General features: G+C 37.7%; 1 protein-coding gene across 1 annotated transcript; it reads right to left on the bottom strand.

Moving 5' to 3' along the window:
• Window positions 1-14,176: 14,176 nt before the first annotated feature.
• Window positions 14,177-15,565, bottom strand: LOC147853854 (ER-bound oxygenase mpaB-like). Its single transcript, XM_087332684.1, has 2 exons — window positions 15,077-15,565; window positions 14,177-14,983 (listed from the first exon to the last, which is right to left on the bottom strand). Exons 1-2 carry the CDS (start codon window positions 15,541-15,543, stop codon window positions 14,287-14,289), a joined length of 1,164 nt encoding a protein of 387 aa, XP_087188810.1. The 5' UTR covers window positions 15,544-15,565; the 3' UTR covers window positions 14,177-14,286.
• Between the last annotated feature and the right edge of the window lie 10,408 nt (window positions 15,566-25,973).

Here is a 25,973-nt window from a genome sequence, read left to right on the forward strand (position 1 = left end):
GTAACTATATTAAAAAGCATCATCAAATACAAAAATACCTACAATGAGGTATATATTGATCTCATGTGCAAGGGTGCACATGTGTGAGGAGAATATAGGTACAAGGGTGTAAGTCCTATATTAAATGTACTTGGGAGTGGAGGATCTGGAATATCCCACTTAAGTACAAGGTCTTATTTAAGGCGTTATAGTTAACACTTCTAACTAGATTTTATTTGGGTAACTACGAAGTTACATGGTTGACTAACTAACTAACTCTAGTTGAGCTTGATCGCTCAACAATAATTAACCGCCATGTCAGGGGGATCATAGTATGATATTATGTCCTAATCATAGAACGTAATATTTGTGTTCGTGCAAGCATTCAAACGATTGAAAATGTTTGAAAAGGGAAAAATACATGCTCATTTTTTTTTCTTTTTTTTCATGTTTTTTATCACAAATTCAGGTCATCCTAGTGGTAACGAGACATGCTATTGTTGTCTATGTCTTGTGTTTGAGTCCCAATTTTCTCATCTCTCTCTTGTTAGTACCATAGCAAATTTTTATATTAGTTTTTTCGTTTTTTTTCATTTTTTGTTATTAGAAATAACCTTAACCTAGTGGTAAATTGCCATGCTACTATTGCTTGTGTCTTCAGTTAAATTCCCAACTTTCTCATATCCTCTTGTTAGTGTCATGTTACTTTTTCTTTTTTTTTTGTTATTAGAAATTAGCTCACCCTAATGGTAAATTGTTATTCTACTACTGCCTATGCCATGTTTTCTTCATATTCTCGAATATATGTATGTTTTATTAGTTTTTAATCGTTTCTTTTTTCTTCTTTTTCTTTCTTTCTTTGTTATTAGAAATTAGCTCACCCTAGTAATAAATTGTTATGCTACTATTGCCTATGTCATGTTTTCTTCATATTCTCGAATGTACGTTTTATGAGTTTTTGAACATTTGATTATAATTTATAATGACATATTTTGATTCAATCTCTATAGTTCATACTCCTTTTTTTGTAAAGTTCTAAAGTGAGGATAATAGAGATGTCTTGATTCTTACGAAGCATCCCAAAAGTATGCATGTGATACAATGCAAATATTGCAACCATACTTATGTTGGTGGTTCACAATGGATTAGAGTCTACTTATTGGGATTGAGAGTGAATCAATATATAATATAGACCATAGTCAATCCAATCCAACTTTGAGATGATTTACCATACACGTTTAATTGAATCATTCTCGAATGCGAATGCACTTATGATACGTATGGTTCATTCTATGGTCCTAATCATAACTTGAACGGGGAGTTAAGCCTCAACCAGTTTGAGAGTTTCTAAACTTGAATCAAATCAGTTAAGGCTAAACTAGCTTAGGAGCTGGTTTAGCTAAGCCGATTAAGCCTTAACCGGTTTGTCCCAAATTGGTTTGGTTTGGTTTGAGCCATCCCAAACCGAGCTCAAACTTATTAAGGAAGTTGAAGGCTAAGCTAAACCAAACTAAATGGCCAAACCGTTTAAAAATGGTTTAACGGTTCGGTTTAGGCTTGAGCCGAGTTGTCGCTGATTGATTCCTAGGTTTCCCCGACATTGTTGGCAAAAGTCCCAACTGTAACCGGAACGATAGCATTGTTCTTAGGACTTTGTCCAACATTACTTGACACCAATGTTTAGGTTTGGTGTGCAAATTACAATTTCATGAATGTGTGCCTATAAAACTTCCAATCTTATTGGAATGACACCACCGTTAACATTCTAAAATATTTTTTAATTGACCAAATGTACAAATGTAGACATTTTCATAAATTAAATAATATTTTTTTCGGATAAAGAGGTACAAATGTTTTTTAGGAGTCATTGTCATAAAAACGAATGTAACATTTGCTTAAAAACCAGCACATATATCTGTCATGAAAAAAATATTAATTACTTGAACTCATAAATTAGTACGTAAAATTCGTGTTCGTCAGCCATATCATTCGTTTTCCTACGTTGGAAAATAAACACAAATGATATTAAAAAATGATATTAAACACAAATGATTTTTTTTCCTTTTTTTCATTTTTTTTTTCATTTTTTTTTCATTTTTTCATTTTTTTTTGTTTTTTCCCTCTTTTTCCCCCTTCTCCTCTGCACATAACATTACGCTCTCCTCTCCTCTCCCACCTAGCCTCGAATGATCTGCACAGTGCATACCAACGACTCACGACATTCAAGTATAATTAGGTTTAATAATAGGTATTAGGGTTTAAATTTCTAAAATGAAATTTCAGAAATTTTAGAGATGAAGTGATAAAATTTTGATATTTACGTTTTACAGTAATTTAGGAACTAATGAGTAGACAAAAAGGCCTGGAGTGGGAACATGTTGTAATTCAAGTAAAGAATGCAAAAGGCCTGGAGTTGGAACATGTGTTTTTTTTTTGCAATTTTTAAATTTTTTTTTACTTTGAAAAAATATTTATCTTATAGTAAATAATTTAACCAAAAGTATGGTATTTATCATTCTTCGAGGGTGTTTACCCTTCTCGAATGATTGAATCATTCTCGAACGCGAATGCACGCATGGTACGCATGGTTCATAGTACATATTATGAGTCATAATATTATAGGATGATGATCTTTCTACACCTAGACTCTTCTATTCTAGCTCCATGTAAACACTTCGGAATTGCCCTTATTTGGTGAATTTTACACGTCACATATAAAAAAAACTTTATTTTTGACAGGAGAGTTGGTTTTGATCTTACTCATCTTATAAAACCCTCTTTCACACGCAATTGATAATATCGACAAAATCATTCTAACGTTTACTAGTCATCGTGATTACATCAATCTTTCCAAGATTCATGCATGCTTTTATCGCTTGATTAATCAATACACACAAATCCTTCTCAAAATGTTAACATGACAATTGAATGATTGTCTTATGAATGCATTTCGTTTGTCCAAATTTTTATCATAGTACTGAAAACACTTTATAGATTCAAATATGTGAAAATCATTCTTAAAAGAATGACATAGTAAAACATTGACTCAAGTGATCATAAGAGCATATCACACACCATATACGTTTTATGTATATTCACATCATCACCTCTATATATTTGACCCAAATGTAGGTGTGGTGTGAAATGCCACTATGAATCCATTCTCACAAAGTACCTTTGTCATTACTAACAATAAATAGCAAATGATAAGTATCACTGATTGATTTGAAATGTTCTCCGCATAGTGATTTGTCTATATGATAATTAGTTGGACTCCGCCTGGATGCATATACTTTGGATTAGAAATCGAATATTACTATTTGGTGTTGCTACTTGAGACACTTAGCAACAAATCAATTATACACTAAAAAACAGTTGTATTTATTTAATATAAATGAAAACAAACATCTTATTTGACACATCTAATTGATAAAGCCTTTGCCTCACCTTCAAAAGAGGGATCAAGTCATCATCATTCATTTCGGAAATGGAAAAATAATGTAGGCAAAGTAAGAAATCTCTAGAATTTAGAAAATTCAATTTCTTACATTATTGCATCCAAACCTTTCTCAACCCTTAAGAACCGGTGGAAAAAAGAACAAACTAAAGAAATAAACCTCAAGTAGGAGAAGAATCTAATCAAAAGTGAGAGAGGGGGGGGGAAGCTTTTCGAACGAAGGAAACAATATTTTATTTTACGGGGAATAAAGGGAGATTGCTTGAAGAAGTCTCCCTTACTACCACACCACTCTTATTTCTTGGACATGCAAGTTGAATGGAAATGCTTTCCCCCAATATTTGGGGGATCATAGAATTCGAAAACTATTTTTTTTCCCATAAAATTACCCTCCATTTGTATTAAAATTAGAGTGGCCAAAGGCAATATACAAAATAGTCCACTATTACAATCAACATTGAATATCTTGTTACATTTTTTCCCATATCTCCTGAGCTACCACAAGCCTGCAAGAGGCCTATGAAAATGATAATGTCTGGGGAAAGGCCCCCATTTTGCAGCTGCTTGAAAGAAGTAAAGCTTCATGAACTTGATTATGCTGAGTATACCCAACAATGAGCACGTTTGAAGGAACAATATTTCGATGAGGAAGGCCTTTCAACAATTTCTCTACTTGTGCAAGCATCCCACACTTGACATACCTATCCACGAAGGTGGTACAAAATACAATATCCCCCTACATTAACTGCGTAATTTTGTCATGAATTGGTTGTCCTATGTGCGTTGTTTCTGTTCTTCTACAAGCCTTCAATGTACAAATGAAGGTGATTGCATCTGGAGAAAGCCTCTCACTTTGCATATGTTCAAAACCGTACATCACTTCATAACATTGCCCTTGTTGGCCATATCCTCCTCTATCCCTCACTTCTCTTTGTCTAAAAAAGGGACTCGACCAAACCACCAACAGTCTTCTTCAATAGAAAGATGAACACATATTAGCCTACGACTTAGTTGAAAGTTTATGTGGACTACTTCAACACATGCTTCATCTGTTGCATTTTAACACAAAAATAACCATGATGCTCCAACAACTCTTTTCTTCAACGTGTGTCGACTTATCCTTATGCAAGCTAACCAAAAGCAGATCATTGAAGACCTATACAGCCAAAAATAGAATGAGTCTACTCTTCTCATCCCCTCATGAAATTATCTTCAACCCCAACATCATCATCTCGTATCCTTATCAAGAAATAGAAGATGTGCTTCTTTTTCCACATCCACCCTCTTGTCGAAGAACACCGAAGGCCTGTACCTACAACAAACAACATGAATATAGTATCCACATTCCCTCCTGAAATATGCTTCAACCCCCGACACCATCTTCACTCGTCAAAAAATAGAAAAGTTGCTTCTTTTTCCCACATCCACACTCTCTCCCTCTCTCTCTCTCTCTCTCTCTCTCTCTCTCTCTCTCTCTCTCTCTCTCTCTCTCTCTCTCTCTCTCTCTTCAAAGCTCTCTGTAAGTTCACTCCGGCCATCGTTTTCTACGTTCTATAGCTCGTTGGAAAGCTCTTTGAGAGAGCTTTCTAAAGAATGTTCATTTACTAAATTCCGTTACCGTGGCAAGAAGTTATGAGCATTTTCATCCGCAGCCATCTTTGCCCCACGGTTCCTCAAACGGAAGGTAGATTTTGAAGCCCTAAATCGAGTGAAAGGTACATTCTCTCTCCTTCCCTCTTTGTCTCTCTTTTCCCGTACGGTTTGTCCGTACAATGGCAAATACTCGTAAAACCGCCGCAAAGTTTGGGGGTATGATTGATAATGAGCCGAGATCACCAACAAATCTCGATTCTAATGCAATGGACAAAATGCTTATGAGTCACTTGATTTCTCTTCAAGAAACCATAAACAAGCAAGGTGAAGAGATTAGGATGTTAATGAAAGAGAATACTAAGCTCCAAAGTGTTGTCATTGAGAATGAAAGTCTTAAACAAGTGGTTGCAAAACTTCAAGAAGAGATTCAAGAATGTAAAAGAGCATCATTTGAAACAAATGAGCGCCTTAACAAGATTGAGTTAAAGGAAGTATTAAAAGAAGAAAAATTGGATACGATGAGGCGGGATGTAAGTGAGATGAAAAATGTATGTACAACGAAGTCATGGGCCGATGTATGTGGTGGGGATGTGTTATCAAACTCATCTAATATGCATGTGATGCATCAAGAGAAGAATATAGAAAGCATAGATGTCCGAGAATTGAAAGAACGCGAACGACGATCAAAGAACATTGTCGTCCGTGGGATTAAAGAAGAGAGTATGGAAACACCCGCATCCCTTGGAAAGGCCATTGGTGAATTTTTTAGCATGCATTATGGGATGTCAGATGTGAATGTATATGGGGCACACCGAGTTGGGAAACATGGTGTTACTCGCTCCGGAGAAAGGCCTATTGTATGCACAATGACAGATGATACAAAGCGGCGGATCATACTCGAAAATAGTTGGGTATACCTCAAAGGTACACAATGCTTTGTGAGTGAAGATCGTACTATCTCACAACAAAATGCTCGTCGTAAAGCATATGAAGAAAGATTGAAAAACAAGGTTAAGGATGTGCCTAAAGATGGAAATGTAGGCAAATAGGGACACGTGATCTATGAGACTAACCCACGCCTTTTACGACTATGCTTTTGGAATTGCAATGGATACCCATGGAATGCGGGATTTGGCATAGAGGAGTTCACCAATGACTCGGATATCACACTTCTTGTTGAAACATGGGAGCATGATACTCAAAGGATTCAAGGTTTAGGAAACTATAATGTACACTCTTTGATATGGAAGAAAAATCCAAGACAAAGAAGAGGACAAGGAGGGGTGGCATGTTTGATTAAGAAGGAAATAGAGAAATATGTGTCAATCATAAAAAATGATGAAAATAAAGGCTACATATGGCTCAAAATAGAAACACCTAATGATTTGCCCACTTTTGTTGTTGGATGTTACATTCCTCATCAAGATTCTAACTTTTATGCTTGTTTGGATAAAGATCAACCGTTTGCCAATCTAGAAGATGATATTGCTTATTTCAAATCCAAAGGGGAAGTTATTGTCTTTGGTGACATGAATGCTCGTACAAGAAGTTTCCAACTTGATTCACAAGAATCTTTCATGCCACATATCTCAAGGATGCAAGAGGATATGCAAATGTATAACCGCTCTTCTAGCGATGAAAAAGATCCGGACCAATTTGGGAAACTACTCCTACAAATGTGCAATAGTACCGGATTGCTTATTGCAAATGGTATTTCCTTATGGCCCAACACTAATGGTTTTACATGTAGAAAATACAACGGAAATAGTGTGATTGATTATGTGCTACTTTCCGAAGGTATTTTGGATCATATACATAAATTCTCACTTGGTGAATGGACACCGGAATCAGATCATAGGCCTTTATGTATTGATCTCAAATGTATGCATAGGTTTGATTGTGAGAAGGCTATTGAAGATAATAAACAACCGCACTTGAGCATGAACCTTAAGCGAGCACCCATGTATTCCAAGATGGTTGAGGATATGTTACAAATGACAAAGATACAACATGGTGCCACACTAGAATGCAAATGGGAAGCTTTCAAGAAAGTCATTCTCTCATGTACAAACAAATGTTTTTCGACCAACCGCACATCTTGGAAATGCACCAAGAAACTTAGGAAAAAATGGTTTGATAAAGAATGTCGTGAAGCTCGAAAGTGCCTTATGGTTTTGGATGTAGTTAAGGATAAAGAGAATTACCAAAAGCATTTGCATGAGTATAAAAGGCTTATTCAAAGAAAGAGAAGAATATGGGAAGTTACTCAACAATTTATCCAAACGCAAGAGAAAGCACATGCATGTGCTAAATTTTGGGGAAATCTAAAGGGAAAACATGTTGAGAGTTATGGTGACTTAACTCTTCACGACTTGTCTATGCATTGTAAGAATTTATATGAGTTATCTCTTGCCGGAAAGATGATGTGTTATGGTTCTCTTTCACATATGCCTTCCTTCTTTACAATTGAAGATATATGCATAGGACTTAAGAAATTGGCCTCTCGAAAGGCAAGCGATCTTCAATGTATAAAGGCTGAAATGCTCAAATGGACGGGAAAGGAAGCACATATATGGATAAGCAATATGTTTAATGATGCATTGCAACATGGTATGCCATACGATTGGACTACAAATTGGATCAAACCTTTACATAAAGGTGGAGATATAAATAATGTAAACAATTATCGAACCATCATGGTTGGCTCATTAATGGCAAAACTATTTGGATGTATAATGGAATCAAAGATAAGTGTATGGGCTGAAAAAAGTGGTAAGAGAGCTTATGGACAAGCTGGCTTTCGGAAACACCATAGCACCATTGATCACCTTATCACCCTTCGAGTATTAATGGAGGAAAGTCGCCTTAGAGGTAAAGGTTTATATTGTTGCTTTGTAGACTTCAAGAAAGCTTTTGATATGGTACCTCGTGAGCATCTTTGGAGGCGAATGGAAGAACTTGAGGTGCCAAGTGAATATATGCTTGCAATTTCCCGAATTTATGAGAAGGTTATATGTTGTGTGCGCATGAAAGATAAACTTTCAGATTTTTTCAAAAGCACTATTGGTGTTAAGCAAGGATGCCCACTCTCACCAACACTATTTGGTCTATGTATTGATGAATTGGAAGAAATGGTTACCAAGTTTGCAAAGGAAGAATGTGTTGAAGAAGTTGCCATTGGGAATGTTGTGATTATGCTTTTGCTATATGCAGATGACGTAGTGCTTTTTGCAAATACTTTAGGAGATGCACAAAAGCTTATGAAGGCATTGGAAAAATTTTGCATGCATACTAAATTAAGTGTCAATAGCTCTAAAACAAAGATTATGCTTGTGAAGAGCCAAAAAAGAGATAAACCATGCATTATGTACAACAATGAGCCACTTGAATGTGTGGAAAGCTTCAAATATCTTGGCCTTGAAGTTCCTTCAAATCATAGATGGAATGAATGTGCTACACGCCGCTTAGAGGCGGGCAAACGAGCATACTATGCATTTGAGAACACATGCAATCTTGGAGATATTAAGTGTTGGGTCCTCAAGAAATATCTTTTTGACACTTTGGTGACACCAGTTCTTCTCTATGGGGTGGAAGTATGGGGCGGTAGCATCCCTAAGTCTATGTGGAAAGAGTTTGAAAATGTCCAAAAGCATTTTCTTACCAAGTTTCTACAAGTTAAGAAACAAACACCCTACACCCTCCTCCTCCTTGAGACAGGATCGCTTCCCATTGAGATCATGGCCATGGAAAGGGTTGTTGAATACATGCTTAAGGTTCAAAAAAGTCCCTCACATCGACTTCCTAGAATTGCGTGGGAAGCAAGCAAAAAGATCCAAAAGACGCATAAAAGCAAAATTTTGTGTTCCGGTTGGATGCAAGATATAGAAAAATGGTTTGGTAGATGGGATGCGAGACACTTGCTTCATGATGCATCATTAGATTCCTCTGTAAATGAGGCCTTTTTGCAACACCAATGTATCATGACATGGGACAAATGTGGAGGCTCACGCTTCACACATTATACTACACATGTTGCACCTAACTACAAAACCATATTCTTTGCGGAACGGGGAAATCGTACACATCCATACATGTTAGAGCCCGTACCGTTATCTGCCATTCGAACCATTGCTTCCATGCGACTTAGCTCACATGCATTGCGATGTGAAACAGGGCGTTGGGGTACAAGTGATGAGAGTGGTCGGCTATGCACACTTTGCCCTAAACAAGTTTGCGATTCTGAGTATCACACTTTGATACAATGCTCTGCCTTTGATCATATTCGACCATGCTTTCCACATCTCTTCGATCGAGCCCAATCTTTGCATGAATTCCTCTCACAACCACAATGTGCACTCTCAATTGCAACATTCATTGGTAAAGTTCTTGAACATCGAGAGTCACTACTCACTTTCACACGTATCACGTGAAATGTAATATTTTTGGTCTCATAGGTCATATTTGATCTCCGAAGACGATAATATAATCTATCTATCTATCTATCTATCTCCGATTAACAACGAAGGTCTGCACCTACAAAAACCAAAATGAGTATATTGTCCTCATCCCCTTCTTAAAATATGCTTCAACCCTCGACACCATCTTCACTCATCCTCTTCAAGAAATAGAAAATTTTCTTCTTTTCCCACATCCGCCCTCTCGCCAATCAACACCGAAGGCCTGTACATACAAAAATAAAATGAGTAAATTATCCTCATCCCCTCTTGAAAATATTATTCAGCCCCCGATACCATCTAAACACTCATCCTTATTAAGAATCATAAGATCTACTTCTTTTTCCACATCCACCCTCTCGTGGATTACCGAAGGCCTGTACATACAAAAACAAAATGAGTATATTGTCCTCAACCCCTCCTGAAAATATCCACCCTCTACACTCATCCTTCATCAAGATACAAAAAGATCAATTTCTTTTTCCACATCTACCCTCTCGTTGATTAACATTGAAGGCTTGTACATACAAACAAGCAACATGAGTATAATGTCCTCATTCTCTCCTAAAAATATGCTTCATCCCCCGACACCATCTTCAATCATTAAAAATAGAAAAGCTGCTTCTTTTTCCCACATCCACCCTATTGCTAATTAACACCGAAGGCCTGTACATACAAACATGCAACATGAGTATACTGTCCTCATCCCCTCCTTAAAATATTCGGCAACCCCCAACACCGTCTTTGCTCATCCTTATCAGAAATAGCAAATCTACTTCATTTTCCACATTAACCACAGAAGTTCGTTTTACCATAAAAAAATAACCCTTTTCTGGTTAGTTGTATTTCCATAACCCTTATAACTAGCATACTCACCTTTTACTCTATGTACCAATAATTCCCAAAAGGTCTTAACCAACATTGTATAGTTTGGAACACTTGGATTTCCACAGAATCCATAAGGCCAAAAGAGGAAACAATCTGCAAAACATAACATTGTGAGAAGAACTTGATTCCCGGCAAGGAGGTTGAACTAGAGTACACCTGGAGACTTTTCACATGTAAAGTCAATGAAGAATTACGATAATGATAAAAAGTCGTTTGTTGAGCCAACGTTCCCCAAAATACTGCACCCCACGTGAAAATGGACAACCTATAGTTACGGCCTAATAACCGAAGAATTAGAAACCAAAAACTTTTGGCCGCAACACATTCCCAAAAAACATGATGCAAGAATTGAAAAACTATTTGGCCCAATAACTTGGATAACAAGAATTTGAATTTCATTGGACAAGCCAATGTCTTGCCCTCATGCAAGACAATTCCCTTGAGCTACAACATGAAAATGTGGTGTGTTTGCTCATTGCTCAATAGCGAAGAAAAAACATGGGGTAGAAATCAAGGGATAAAACATTGTTAGTGATGTGTGGTCAAATCTCACGCTTCGCATCCACACACATTGTTATTCATGCTTTAAGAAAAATAGTTTACATACATAGCTTGACCAATGAAATAATGACATCATATTTGAAAAACATGTTCTCGTGTATGTGTGTGTGCATTATTAAAACAAACTATGCATATTTTCACCTATTTACCTTGAAATTCATTTATCATTCTATTTCACCAACTCATTGCAAATTGTTTGTGTTTGTTTTTCATTTTATATATGTATGTGTGTATTCATGTGTATGTATATATATAATGATTCAAACTTTTCTTCACTTGCTATAGATCTCAACATTGTTGTAGGGTGATTAACCACGTAATGATAATCCTACTTTGTGACGAGATCCACGGTAATGTAGCTCTATTGGTAGAAAATAGGGCTTTTAATCAAATGGTTGCATGCTCAAGTTTTGCTACACCTTGACTTGAGACTTGTAGTTATATTTATATGTGTGTATGTATGTATTAAAACAAAGGAGAATAACAAATGGATATTTGTTAGCGTTCAGAAAGAGGCCAATATTGACCCATGAGAAGTGAGTCCACAAGTTCCATTCATGTGCATCTCCTTCCTAAGAGCAAATCTATTTATGCTTTGAAGCACATTTTATTGATCTGTGAATAAGGCATACAAAAACGAGCTCAACCTTCTAGATGTTCTCTTTTATTATGACACTCAAGTAATCTTACATAACTTGTATGATTGAGAGTGAAGAATGTAAAAGCTCTAAGAGAGTAAAATACTCATTTTAATAATGAGATAAGGTTTAATATGATCAATAGGCATTCTTACCTTATATACATTTAGGATTGATGTTGCATTAAATTATTCTAATTTTTTCGTTTTAGTATTTTCCCACTTCTCCCTTAGTGGTTCTATTAAGCTTTTTGCAACCACTAAATATTGCATAACATGATTGGAAAACTCTAAGAGATATTCCACACATTCTGAATATTTGTTTGATGTTCGCTACCCAACGAGGTGAGAATATTTGGCTCTTGTAATTGTTTTGTAGTTGGCATCCAATATTCTAAGCAAGATGTGGTAATCTATGACGTGGTTTTTTGTTTACTTTTATAATGTATCCAGATACTCTTTGTAGTGGCAATATCTCTATAAGTCAAATATGTGTCCAATAGCATAACATGGTAGGAGGCAGGGCCGAAATTTGACGAGTTAGTATCAAAGTTTTTTGACGGGTATTTTTTAAAGATGTATGTCATATGCCATAAGATTACAAAAACGAACATGTCATTTAATATATACAAATTTTAAAAATGAAAAGCTCTATATAATGTTACATTGTTATAGATGTCATTACTATAACATAAAGATACACAAATTAGCATAACTACCTCACAAAGATAATGAAATACATAAAATAAATATTGTGTTAATGTGTTTACTATTAAGTATGAAGAAAAGGTTATTTTTTAAGAAAAAAAAGAGGCTATTTTTTTAGAAAAAAGCAAAGTTTTTGGGAAAAAAAAGTGGTTATTTTTGGAAAAAACATGGTTATTGTTTTGTTAAAAAAGGTTATTTTATCGAAAAAAAAGGTTAGTAAAAAATTAAGGTTTGACTTAAAACGTAAAACATTAAAATCAAACCTAGAGTTTACACTTTTAGAGTATGTATTTAATAAAGGTTATTGTTTAAAATTTCAATCAAATTTAAACTAATATTATTAGTACATATAGAATAAAGGTTTGAAAATATATACAATTATTACATGATGATAATATTATTTTAAGCCTGTTATAAAAAAAGAGTATATACATATATTTATATGATAATATGTGTCATATATATAATATATATGACATGGAAAATAGAATTTTAGCATGTTATTTGACATGTATAATTTTTAGGGGCTTTTCACATGAAAATGGAAATTGAAACTTTGTATGTCACTTGACGGGCATTTTTATTAAGTGTATGTTTTTTACGGGCAAAAGGGCCTTTGACGGACATGACACCCGTCAAATTTTTGCCCTAATTGCATTGCATGCATTAAGAGGGATAGTCCTCCTAGCACTCTTACTCCATAAAAGCATGCTTTTAGTTACCATGACATTAAATAACATTAGTTTCACTTCCCACCCATGATTATCATTTTGGTTGCATTGATCAACAAAAAATATGACATCAATACCTTATGGCATATGCCATGGATATTTACAATTCCCAAAGACAATTCTCAAGGAGATTTTCCTAGAGGCATATGGTTGCCGTGTTTGTTCTTGCAAGAAAAACAAAATAAAGAAGAATAAATAAGAAATGTACACGTTTTGTCAAACACCATATCTTTATATGTTGAATCATACGTATAAGGAAAGGCAAGTAGATAGATTGCTTTATTATCTTTAGAGGTTCAATATGAGCTATTAGACAAAAAAATAAAATGTTTTCACATAAAAAATGTACAAGTGAGTGGCAGCCCTTAATGTTCATGAGAGAGAAAAAGAGAGGTTTAAGTAGTCTATTTCCGTAGGTAGTACATTACTCTTCACAACAAAAAAAAGAGATTACAAGATGTGGTTGAATCATATGTCTACATTATGAGTAGGCCGATGACATTCACAAGCCCACTTGTACAATAAGGAGAAAGAAAGAAATATATTTATTGACACCCACTAACTTGCCAAATCCATTTGATCAATAAAATAATGATTACAAGTACAGGTGACCAAAAAATAAATCACCATGATTTAGCTTGTTGTGCTTGAGCTCATACAATTTAGGACAAAGAAAGAAAGATATATGTATGTACATTGACACCCACTCAAGTCCTGAACGAGCCTAACCAACCAAATAATTTTTACAAGTATGGGGGCTGAAAAAGTAAATCACCATAATGTAGCTTGTCATATTAGACAATGAGGATCAACCATGATAAGTACGATGACTTCTATACACCTACCAATGGAACATAATTAAATGCTGAATGCATATCTTGCACAATCACTACTTTTATGGAACAAACTTCTAACGTATATGGAGGTGGTTTGTTAACTACCTCGTGGGAAAGATATATCTACAATTGCTCATCATTGAGAGGTTGAAAGCACAAACTCACAGTGTGTAATTCGTAAAAAAGAAGCAACTTGAGTTGTGTGGCCTTCAAGACAAGTGAAAGTATCGAGATAAACTTCCAAATTGCTGACCATGCCGAAAATGGGATGATTTACAATAAACAAACCACAAATAACAATCAAATAAGTCCGTTTGTCCCATGGGCGGGGTTCAAGATCCATTCCGAATCGCCTTCTTTCATTTCACACATCAAGGAAAGATGTGTTCGACAAACACACACACACACACACACGAAGAAGAAGTTCACTAGGAGGGAGGGGTCAATGGGAGTTCATGAGAAGCGAGTCCGGCCATGGTATATTGCTACAACGTTCCATTGGGCACAACAATTCCTTTTCTTCTTCCCCCTCCTCCTTGGCCTCCGGTTGTTTTTGTTGTTGTCGTCGTTGTGGTGTCGGGGCGAGCTCCCCGGGATGAATTGGCCCGAGCTCCTCTATCCGGTACCCCTTCTCCGCATACACACATGGGGTCGTCCGAAACCTCGTGAACCTCACCGACATTTGCCTCCCTGATTCATTACCTTGACCTGCCACCGGACATCCTAGAGGTGAAATGCGAAATCTTGCCTTCTCTAGCGGCCGCGGTGGTAGGAACCACCGTGTGAACACCCCGTGAAACAACTTCAATCCCATCTTCAGCCCCGAGCTGAGCCACAGAGGTTGCTTCGGGTATCCCATTGCCACACGAAGGCGGTCATCCATCACCGCATACACCAGCCTCCGGCCTAGGGGCCGAAGACACGCCGGCATGTCCGCCAAAAACAACTTCATTGTGGGTTCGGAGATCTTGGGGTTCGAATCCGCGTAGACCATGTGTCGAGCTTCGAAGCTCTCCATATACTCGGCCGCGGATGTGATGCTCTCCGGAATTTCCCGGATGCCCATCCGCGTCCCAATGTCGTGCCAAGCTCGGTAATAGGCACACTTTTCTTTGGGAGTCCATTCGCGATAGCCGTACCTATGCCATTCCCCAAGCCCCAAAAGAGCAGCCAGATTTAGGATGCAACATGGTATCTTGTGCTAAAACATGTATAGATAGGTAGAAACCTACCGGGCACACCAGTCGATCGGATAGAGAATGAAGACGCATAGGACGTAGAGGAAGTCGGAGTTTGGAATGGTGGGGTAGAGGCCATGGAGGTAGTTGAGGCGGCGGATGGCGGTGCTTCCACGCTCGCTATCCACGTGATGGAGTAGAAACTCTTGGATCAAGAGGTCGGTGTCATCGTAGCGTTTGCCGGGGTTGAGGTTGAACTGACCCGAGCGTGCGAGGATGCGGGAAATGGATGGGATGGCGTACGTCCGGAGGAGCCCGTATTCGAGTGAGGTACGGCTCAAGAAGGGGAATTCAACGTGCGTCGTGTGGGTGATGATGGCATGTATGTCGCGTTCATCGTCGAGAGTGTCCACGATCCGGGCTCGGGATCGACGGAGCTGCCTGCAATAGAGACACCACCAAGCCACAACTAGGCCAAGAGTAGGGAGCAGGTAAGAGAGAAGACTCTCAAGGGCCTTCATTTGTCCTCCTCCTCTTCCTGCTCCTTCTCCTTCTTCTTCTTCTTCTTCTTCTTTTTGAGCCTTTTGATATTTGTGCGTATGTGTGATTAGAGACTATGTACTTAGGAACCACCCATTGTGTTAATTGATAGGGAATTCGTCACTTTTAAAATAGCTAGTATGTGATGGTCGTGGTCTCCCTTTTTCATACATAATAATATGCCACCACAACATGAGTTAGGGCTTAATGTCAATAATCTAACATTCCAATTGTCCACGAAAGCTCAACAACCAAGTGGAATGTTACTAGTCAAACACTTTGGACAAAAGCTCAACAACCAAGTGGAATGGTACTAGTCAAACACTTGATTCAACTACACACATTGGGAGCTTGCAATTGAAGCATGAGATGATGCCATGTTACAAAAATGAGAGGAGGACCTTGACTGTATAGTCTATATAACCATGAATTCAAGTAGGTGACATTGTTGTGTTTCCAATCAAGCGTGTTGATGGAGAAACATTAAATAGGTGAAGCCCATGAACCTAGGGCTTGGAGGGCCTTGAACTCGTCCTTGGAAATTGTAAACGATCAGGGCCGTCCAATATTTTAGGTGTTAAGAAAAAGAAAGTAGAAAAAAGTAAAAAATAAAATGCAGGATCCACCTCACATTCTAGTACTAGAGCACAAGGTAATAATTATTGAGAATACAAAGAATCCACATGGTTTCTTTTAAAACTTGATCTTGCATTTCTTTGGTGAAATAGCCCATGTCCATTGTTTTTTTTAGTAACACTTTTATTAATAGTGGGAAACCTCAAAGTGAGGTGAAAACCCACAAAGAATAAAGAAAAATATACAAGTGTTGATTAGACACTAAAGAGCTTAAAAGCACTTAAAGTAAAGATTGTAAATTTGGAGTGTGATGTCTCTAAGGTGCAGCAATCAAATAGAGATTGCCTACGAGATTGCTTAAAGAAGCTAACTTCATGCAGTTCGTTTCGATCAAAGACCTTATTATTGCGGGTTGTCCAAATGTTCTAGAGTGCCCAAAATCGTGTCCATTGGAGAAAATATGCATTGTTGGATAGGGTGCACAGAATTTGTCCAAATATCCAAAAGTGTCTACCAAACCTTCGGCTAGGAAATCTGTGATAAAGAGATGCACTTAATCTTTGTACAAATGTTGTAGTGAATGAGCAAGTCCATAATAAGTGTGGGACCATTTCCAATCGTCCACCACATCTTGCACAATGCGGTGAGGCTATTGATCTCTTTTGAAGATTCGACCCTCAAAACTTCAAGTCAAAATAGATTTCAAAGAGTAATGCGGTAGATGACATGGTTGGAGGATTTACGATCCCTTTTGGGAAAGCTGAAATTGACACTTGTGGTCCCATAAATGCAACTTCCAAGTCTCAAACCGCCGATCTTAATCCACCCTTCTATGCTTGAGTACATGAATATTGGGTTGATGTTTTTTCCCTCTTGTCTATAATTGTAGGATTAAATCAATCAAGGTGTTTAGGAAATTGACTCTTCATCATATTTGTCAAATCCACCTATACATCTCAAGGTATGATTGTCATTCTTATATCCATATTTTTACTCATCTTTACTCATTCCTATATTCATATTCACACACTAATGAATGATACCTTGTTTGGTGCCTTTTGTAGGGACCATGGACAGTAGAAGAGGATGGTGCCTTTTTGCCTAATGCATGTTCCAAATTTGTCATGCAACTATTTATGTATCTCAGTGATGGCACATATTTATTTGATTTTTATCTAATCTATGTACGCTGGTTAGCTTGTATCTTCAAATTTCAACTTTTGTATATATTCACACTTGAACATTATATCTATTTGGAATCGTAAAAACTTATTGAATATGGTGTTTTTACCTTTCTGGTCTTCAACACATGTGTAAGAAACTTTTCATTAATGTGAAGGCCTTTTTCTATCTAAAAACATATGTTTTTAGGATTAATTTGTGGTGATAGGAAAAGTCAACCATTTTCGATTATGTGTACATGAGTTTCACAAATTTCCATAGCTCACAAGTTTGATATATATAGTTGTCTTTTCTTGTATATGCATACATACAATAACATCGGGAAAATTCACCCTGCATCTTCAATTATCTGGGTTTCAACATTTTAGGATATAACATCTTAGTCTTTGATATCTAACTGCGTATAAGAGCGTACTCTTCTAACTACATATAAAATGCATTTCTATTTCATATGTACCGTGCTATGTGTTACAACGATTGTACAACGAAAAGGAATCATCAATGATTCCTTCATGATATGGTTGTTGCATTCATCAATAACAAAAACTTATGTAATCTCATCAATGGAGCTCTTTTCATTTACTGTGATTGGATAAAAACACAATCCACATTTGTAGATGCCAATTATAATCATATGTCAAATCTTGGAGGTCAAATAAACACTCTATTCTCCCCTATATAGTGGCATGTCATTTGGCAACTTTCCAAAGGCAAAATGCTTGCTTACATCCAATTTTCTTGCTTTCCAAAGCATGACTTGGTAGTCCAGTTTCCAACAGAATACATCACAAAAAGAATCTCATTACTCTTAAAAAAAGTTAGCAATGACATGGGACTGGTGGCATAGTGTCCATGCCTTCCTGTGAATGCTTTCCTGATATTCTATGATCTAATGAAATCATGGTGAACCATTTCACCAAATGCATAATTGACTTCAGGAGCCGCGATCGTGTCAAGAGATCAGAGTTTCAAATACCACATTAAAGCGGGTTGAGTTCTCTCAATGATTCCCGAAACATGTGCTCCTCCTCCTCCTCCTCCTTCCATTCCTTCTTTGTACCTTATATATGAGAGAAGTAGGGAAGATGATGGAAGTTAGTTAGGATGAAAAATGAATAAACTCAGATGATTTGACAAATCAAGCTAAGATTTTTAGCGGATTAAATACCTTAGTTTTGGTCGAGGCGGAGTTGGAGGGAGTCACCGACGCCAAGGGAAACCCTAAAGCCTAAACGCGAGACAGAGAGAGAGAGAGAGAGAGAGAGAGAGAGAGAGAGAGAGAGAGAGAGGAAACACGCAACCAAAGTTGGATCCTCTGTTTGTGAACTTGTTAGTAACCAAGGGTTGAAATCGGAGGCCGATGAACTCTGCAGATAGGAAAGAGAGAGCGAGAGATAGCGAGAACTCCGCAAGGTCACATATCATCATATTCGCCATTTGAATTGGTGTGTAGGGTGGCATTGAGTTTGGAGTTGTTGTGGCCTTTAGATCACTAGATATAATAAAGGTATTCTATACTTTGTAAAAAGTTAGTCATGGTGGTGTTTTTTTTCTTTACTAATGAAAACCATTATTTACGAAATAAAATAAAATTGGCGGTGTTTTTTCTTTAGTAATGAAAGCTATTATTTACGAAAAAAAAAGAGCACGCAGAGAGGAAAGAGAGAGAGAGAAACAAGATTCAAAATTTCCCTCCCTCGAAAAGTTGCATTTTCTCTATCTCTCTCTCTTTCTCTCTCTCTTAACTTTTATCTACTTTCTTTTCTTTTTCTTTACATCTAAAATATTGGATGACCCAAATCGTCTACGATTTCCAAGACGAGTTCAAGGTCGTCTAAGCCCTAGATTCACAGTCTTCACCTATTTAATGTTTCTCCATCAAATAGTGACGAGGCCCAATAGGAGTGACTCAAAATAAGCCCTCTTTTCCATCTATGAGGCTCCTTTTTTTCGCATTACATGTTTTTCTTCCCCCTTTTTCCCTCGAAAAGTTGCATTTTCTCTCTCTCTCTCTCTCTCTCTCTCTCTCTCTCTTAACTTTTATCTACTTTCTTTTCTTTTTCTTTACATCTAAAATATTGGATGACCCAAATCGTCTACGATTTCCAAGACGAGTTCAAGGTCGTCTAAGCCCTAGATTCACAGTCTTCACCTATTTAATGTTTCTCCATCAAATAGTGACGAGGCCCAATAGGAGTGACTCAAAATAAGCCCTCTTTTCCATCTATGAGGCTCCTTTTTTTCGCATTACATGTTTTTCTTCCCCCTTTTGCTTACAAAATGCATAGACGGGATAATTCCTTAAAACATATTGAAATTCAATCTCTACACCTCTTGTACATAGTGAATGGCCCAAACCATCGGCTATTTACTTTCCTTTATTATATATGTTTTTTCATGTATACATATTTATGTTTCTTTGGGTATGGGTAGGCCTAACAGTCGGCAATGGTTTGGTTTGAACTGAATCAAACCGCGAAACCTTGGCTTAACGGTTTAACGATTTAAATAGTTCGATTAGGTTTGGTTTCAACAGCTAGAAACCAATAATTACTTTATAAAGTGTAATTTTTTGGACATAGGGGTAGTTTGGTAAATTTGGAACTTCCAAGGGCATTTTGATAAATAGATGAACTTCCAGGGGTATCCTGGTACTTTTCCCTAAACATAACTACCTCACAAAGATAATGAAATCATACAAAAAAATCATACAAATTGAATACTTAATCATCATATATTTCTTAAAGCCCAAAAAACACAAAAAATGTTTATCATACTGTGACTCCTCATATTAAGCATTGTGCAATATGTGTCTACTTCAATGATACTATCCTTCTCTCTTTATTTTCAAACCAAAGGTTAAATATATCCCTCCAACAAATGTTTGATGTGCCATGCCCCTACGTTCGGCAGCTGCGTTCGCTCCCTATGGTCTCGATTACTTCCACCGGCTTGCCGCTCGATTCAGCAATGGTTGTCTCCTCATTGATTTCTTGTGTAAGTGTATCCAAACTAGGTTTCCTTATATATATATATATATATAAGATTTGTTGGTCCTTCCATCATCAATATTATCGACAATTTCGTAATGTGCCGTGACGAGGACTAATTTTATGATTATATGCATATTTTTTGATCTATCATGATGTTAATTTTGTTGCGGGGTTGGTGCTACAACTCAAGGATTGGGCTATGGGCTTTTGGACCCTTTCTTGAAATCAATTGACCCCGATTTCTCTCATGGTGTCGATTTTGCATCATCTGGATCATCGGCAAGGAACACAACCGTAGTGGGGATTGATACAAGTAGTAGTGGCTTGTTCTCTCTCGATGTACAAATTGATCAATTCCGAAATTTCAAGGAGAAGGTTCTACATGCTCAATCTAGATACAATGGTACCTGTTACGGGCATGACCATATAATATCCCGTGGTGAGAATTTACCGTAGTATTCTATACATGTGGATAAGTGTGAGGGTTAAACGAGAGTGTAAAGAAGGGGAGGATTACTTTTAATCCTCGGGATTGAGAAAACCCATTAGGCCAAGTGTGAACTTGCCTGGGGGCCTTGGATATCGCTATAAATAAGAGGCCTAGCTACCCTCATTTCATCATCTTGTTGACTACGTCGAGACTCTGTCTTGTGGTGGGTCAACTCTTGTAGCGAGCGCGCCAACACCAAGTACGATTCGACGTCACAACAGTGGTATGGGATGCCGATCGAGGCTCGAGTCCGTCTCGATCCCTTCGCTCGGGGGTGGTCGGGTGGATAGGCACCCTTCTTTCTCTCTCTCCTTTCTATCTATCTATCTATATTCTATCCTTATCTAATGCTTACATTAGTACATGTCTCTAATAGTACCTCAATGCTTTCTATGGCTTTCAATAAGTCCATATTAGACAGACATATCTAACTAATCGCTATAATTTCTTAGTCCTTATCCTATTGCAAATTTTTGTGGAAATAAAGGAAAATGCATTCCAATTTGTCACACGCTTCTCATGAGCAATCTTCAAAGAAAAAAGATTCAATAAAAGAGAAAAACAGAGAGAAAAATAGAGAAAATAGAGAAAATAGAGAGAAAGAACAAAATACATACTTCAGAGTGGTGGAGTGGCAACCGGTAGATATCGTGCAATCACCGAGAAGCGTCAGGGAGCAACGAGTAGTGAGCGAGCCAGGAGCAATGGGCAACAACCAAGGAACAGGGAGTAGCGAGGAAGGAAAGAAACGAGCAACAAGCGTGAAGAAGCAAAACAAGAAAAGAGAAAACAGGGGGAAAAGAGAAAGAGGGGGGAATTTGGAAATGAAACATTGAAAGAAATAGACAATGTACACCGTACATTATAAATGTTTTCATATACTATAAAAATAGCCGGCTCATTCGACTAGATTCCAGTTGGTCAGAATTTCAGAAATCTTAGTCGAAAGCGATTTAGGCTATCCACAATGGTTCCTGGCAAAAGTCCCAATTCAACCTTTGCCCAAAGTTGTAATATATATGTATGACATGGAAAAATATTTTTTAGCATGTCATTTGACATGTATAAATTTTGGGCGCCTTTCACATGAAAAATGAAAATTGTAAGTTTATTTGTCACTTGACCGTCATTTTTATTAGGTGTGTATTTTTTACGGGCAAAATGGCCTTTGACGGGCATGACACCTGTCAAATTCTTGCCCTGCTTTTAAATGATTGAGATTACACTTCCATATTTATGACACTCGAATGATTTTAAATATAGACTATATGTATACAATAAAATATATTTTGAATATAGACTATATGAATACTATTGTATAAAATAAATTTTATGCATATCATAATGACTTGTGTGTAGATCTATTAATATAATGAATAAATTATATTTTATATAATAATAATATCTTTCTTTATTGAATTATTTGTTTATTTTATATAATAATAAATTTTATGGTCATTAGATTGAGGGAGCTTATGTATATAGAGACACTAGTAATTTGTTTCAATCTCTTATATTAGCTTAAACTCATAATTTTGAGAACTCTGTTTGGATCTTAAGCCATGAGTGAAAACTCACCGTTTTTGGTTGAAGAGTATTGTTTGTCAATAGAAGCATCATTTTCTGTCGAATAATATTGTTTGAGCTCATCTTCACCTATACCTCATGTGAATAACGACTCATGTGAAGAGTTCTTTGTTGAAGAATATAATGTTAATAAAGATACATACAATGAAGGTAATGCTAATGAAACATCGAAGATCATGGGGGGTCAAGCTAACAACAACATAATTGACTCTAATGTTGTTACTCCTATTTCTAGTCAAGAAAAGAAATCAGCAAGCCCTATGCAAAATAGGAGAATCCCACATAGAATTCATCTAGCAAGATTTAACTTGGTGACATAAGATAAGCAACTTGGATTTGATCTCAACAAAACATGTTATGCCCGTGGTTGTATGTTTATGATTGGAAAAGCAAAGTTGCGAGAATTAAGACATTACTACTTTTCAATGACTAGTGATGAGCAAGACACTTACCTCAGCTCACATATGCAATTGGTGTCTGATAACTCTTCGAGGATCAAAGTATCATTCGAGTATTATATCTTCCATGTGCAACAAATATGTAGAGTGGCATTCAAAATTGCGCTATGTGTTAGTAACATGCGACTACATAGAGTACAACAACGTCTTCTTAGTGGGAATCAGACTATCAATCGCATAGAGGTTCCAAGTATGAAAGGTGCAATAGGAAGACATGCTATTGGTTGGATGAAAATTTACTTCAAGTTAAATTGTGGAGTAATGCCCACTACAGGCATGATGCACCTCTTTGATAATTACACATGTCGGGAAGTTTATGAAGTCTATCGATCGGAAATGTTATTATCAAGTGATAAATATGTTACATACAACCAGTTCACAAGATTGTGGAGAACATGGTTTTCAAATGTTATTATTCCGCGTAAAGTACGGATGGGGTATTGCTCGATTTGTGCAAACCTTAAAAGTTTGGCTAAAGGTGTGCAAAAAACAACGGAAAAGGATATGAGTAAGAAGTTACTACAGGAGCATCGTGAAGCACAATCGTTAGAAGAAAGAAGGCGATGCACTATAGAGAGAAGTGTTTGAAGAGACCTGAACAGTACATGTGCTTAATGATCGATGACGTGTACCAGAAGAAAACGTGGTTACCTCATATGCGGAGGCTCCCCAAAGACATCAATGATGAGTGCCTTGTTCAAATCCACTTGGTGGGATGCTTGGCTTATAATAGGTCAATTAGACCTCAGGTCTTCATTACATACACCAATGTTCACAATGACCCTATAGTTATAGTGATTCATTGGGTTTTGATGTCTTGGGGCCAGCCGTTCCCCCCTATTCTGAACGTTCAATTGGACAATACTACTAGAGAGAACAAAAATTCAATTATGTTCGGATATCTAAGTATGTTGGTCAACCAAGGATTGTTTAGAAAAGTGAAAGTCAATTTTCTTTTGGTTGGCCACACACATGATCATATAGATAAGATGTTTAGCACATTCTCTAGACAGTTGTCTCATCATGATGCTTTCACATTACCAAAACTAGTTGATGTCATTTGTGATGCATACACACCACGCCCAAAAGTGTTACACTTGAAGGAGGTATATGACTTCAAGAGATATATATTAGATGGGGGTGATGGGAATGTTAAAGTGCTCGCCCAGTTAAACAATATAAGCTTCAATCACATTTTTTTGATAAAGAAAAATGATATAAGTGGTTCAACGCTTTTGTATGCCAAGAAATATTTATCTTCAACAAAATGGGAACCTGAAGGTGGTTGCCAATTCTTACTTTGTATGCCGAGTACAATAGTCTATGGAGCTAAACAGTCGCCAATTGAGACAAAAGGACAATTGCATAGTGACTTGGTAGAAGAACAAAAACACTTATGGCTCCCTGCCTTAACAGAAAAAAGGAAGCATATTGAGGCCGCAAAGAAATATGCCGCACAACAAGACATGTCATGGTGGGATGTGTTTTATAGTAATCAGAAAGGAATTATTGACAATTGTGTATCTGGTGATAATTGGACTTTGGAAATGCCATTCACATGGTCACTACAACATGATCGTGTAAATAAAAGTTCGGAGCAACCAACTAATGCGATTAATGATAGTTTGGTCCATCCACAACAAAGAGACATTTATGTGGGACCAAAGATGACCAAAGTAGCTAAAGCTAGATGGCAAGGCAATTTGCAAGAGCTCGTTGTGGGGATGTTGATTGCAACACCCGCTGATGACAACAAACAAGGCCATCAATTTTGGATTGGAAAAATTCTAGAAATGCTAATTCATGAAATAGAAAACATGATAAAGTCTATAAAAGTGCATTGGTACAACATTAGAAGTGAAAATGCTTTTACGGTGTCGTGGAGAAAACCGTCCCTAGGCGGAAACCGGGTATAACGTGCGTAAACCGGCCCTTATACATGGGCACAAGTTTTGTTGTATAGAACGTACATAGGTACAAGTTGGCTGAGGTGAAATCCTAGGTAGCACGCATTCACTAGGGAGAAAATCAAGGCGTATCCCTGTCCGAAAGGACAACGAATAAACATGATGTAACGGGTGGTAACGGCCTCCCTCCTTGGGTTATAAAATAGAGGGAGAGGTGTTCAAAAAGGTATCGTGTTTTGTGAAGGACGAAGTGCTGCCGGACTGGAACCGAGCTCTTCTCCTCTGTCATCTCCATAGTCGTTCTGTGCAGGTTTCGGGAGGCTGACTCTGCTCCGTGGAACGCCCGAGTGCTTCCGACAGAGTCTCCATCTCGCGTTGTGTGTGCGGGCGCGCGCGTGTGTGTGTGTAGGCGTCAGAGCCTATCACTCACCGGTTTGCCAGTTGTAACTCCTTGATTTATATATACATATACCTTTGTTCTGTCTCCATTGTTCAGAGTTAGTTGCAACTCCTGGGAATCAGTGTGTCTGTGCACATGTGAAGTACATCGGTAGTTTCCTTCCCCACTTCTCATTCGGTTATTTCTCGGTCCAGGGCCCCCGTGGTCCCGCCTCGTTCCACACACGCGCGTAACAACGCGACATATTTGGTGAACCCGACGTGAACATGCGGCAAAGGAATAGAAAGATGAGAGGGTCGGATCTTGCAGAAGCCATGGCTTCGATTGTGGATCGGATAGTGAGTGCATGCGAAGGCACATGCGCCCTCGATAGGGCTATTGAAGCAGTCGTCGACACGATAGGCCAGATCGGTGGGAAGGACGCCACGAGCTATTTGGAGGCTTATCGAGCCGAAATGGTGATGAGGGGCATCCCGTAGGACAGGCGACTGGTTGGATTCCCGAAGCGGGACTTCATGGAATGGGTGGAGACCCCCGAAAAGGGGAGAAACGCGTCGGTGCTCCTCCGGGAGTTTGAAGAACGTTTCGCACGTCTTTCGGCGCTGGACCAAATCGTACTGGACACAAGTCGTGTCCTATTGTTCGTTAAATTGGTGGACGTAAGGGACCGGGAGCAAGTGGGCTTCCTGCTGGAGACCGATGACGGCCTAACAACTAACTGGGCCGTGGTAAAGAGAATCTGTGGCCGTTTTGACAAACAGCGTGAGTGGATCGATAAAGGCTTGATGGGGGTGGGTTCTGTTGCAACAAGGAAGGTC

This window comes from Azolla caroliniana, unplaced genomic scaffold (assembly GCF_043228905.1).
Source record: "Azolla caroliniana isolate FFs.n. ecotype wild unplaced genomic scaffold, voAzoCaro1.0.p SCAF_16, whole genome shotgun sequence".
Classification (NCBI taxonomy): domain Eukaryota; kingdom Viridiplantae; phylum Streptophyta; class Polypodiopsida; order Salviniales; family Salviniaceae; genus Azolla; species Azolla caroliniana.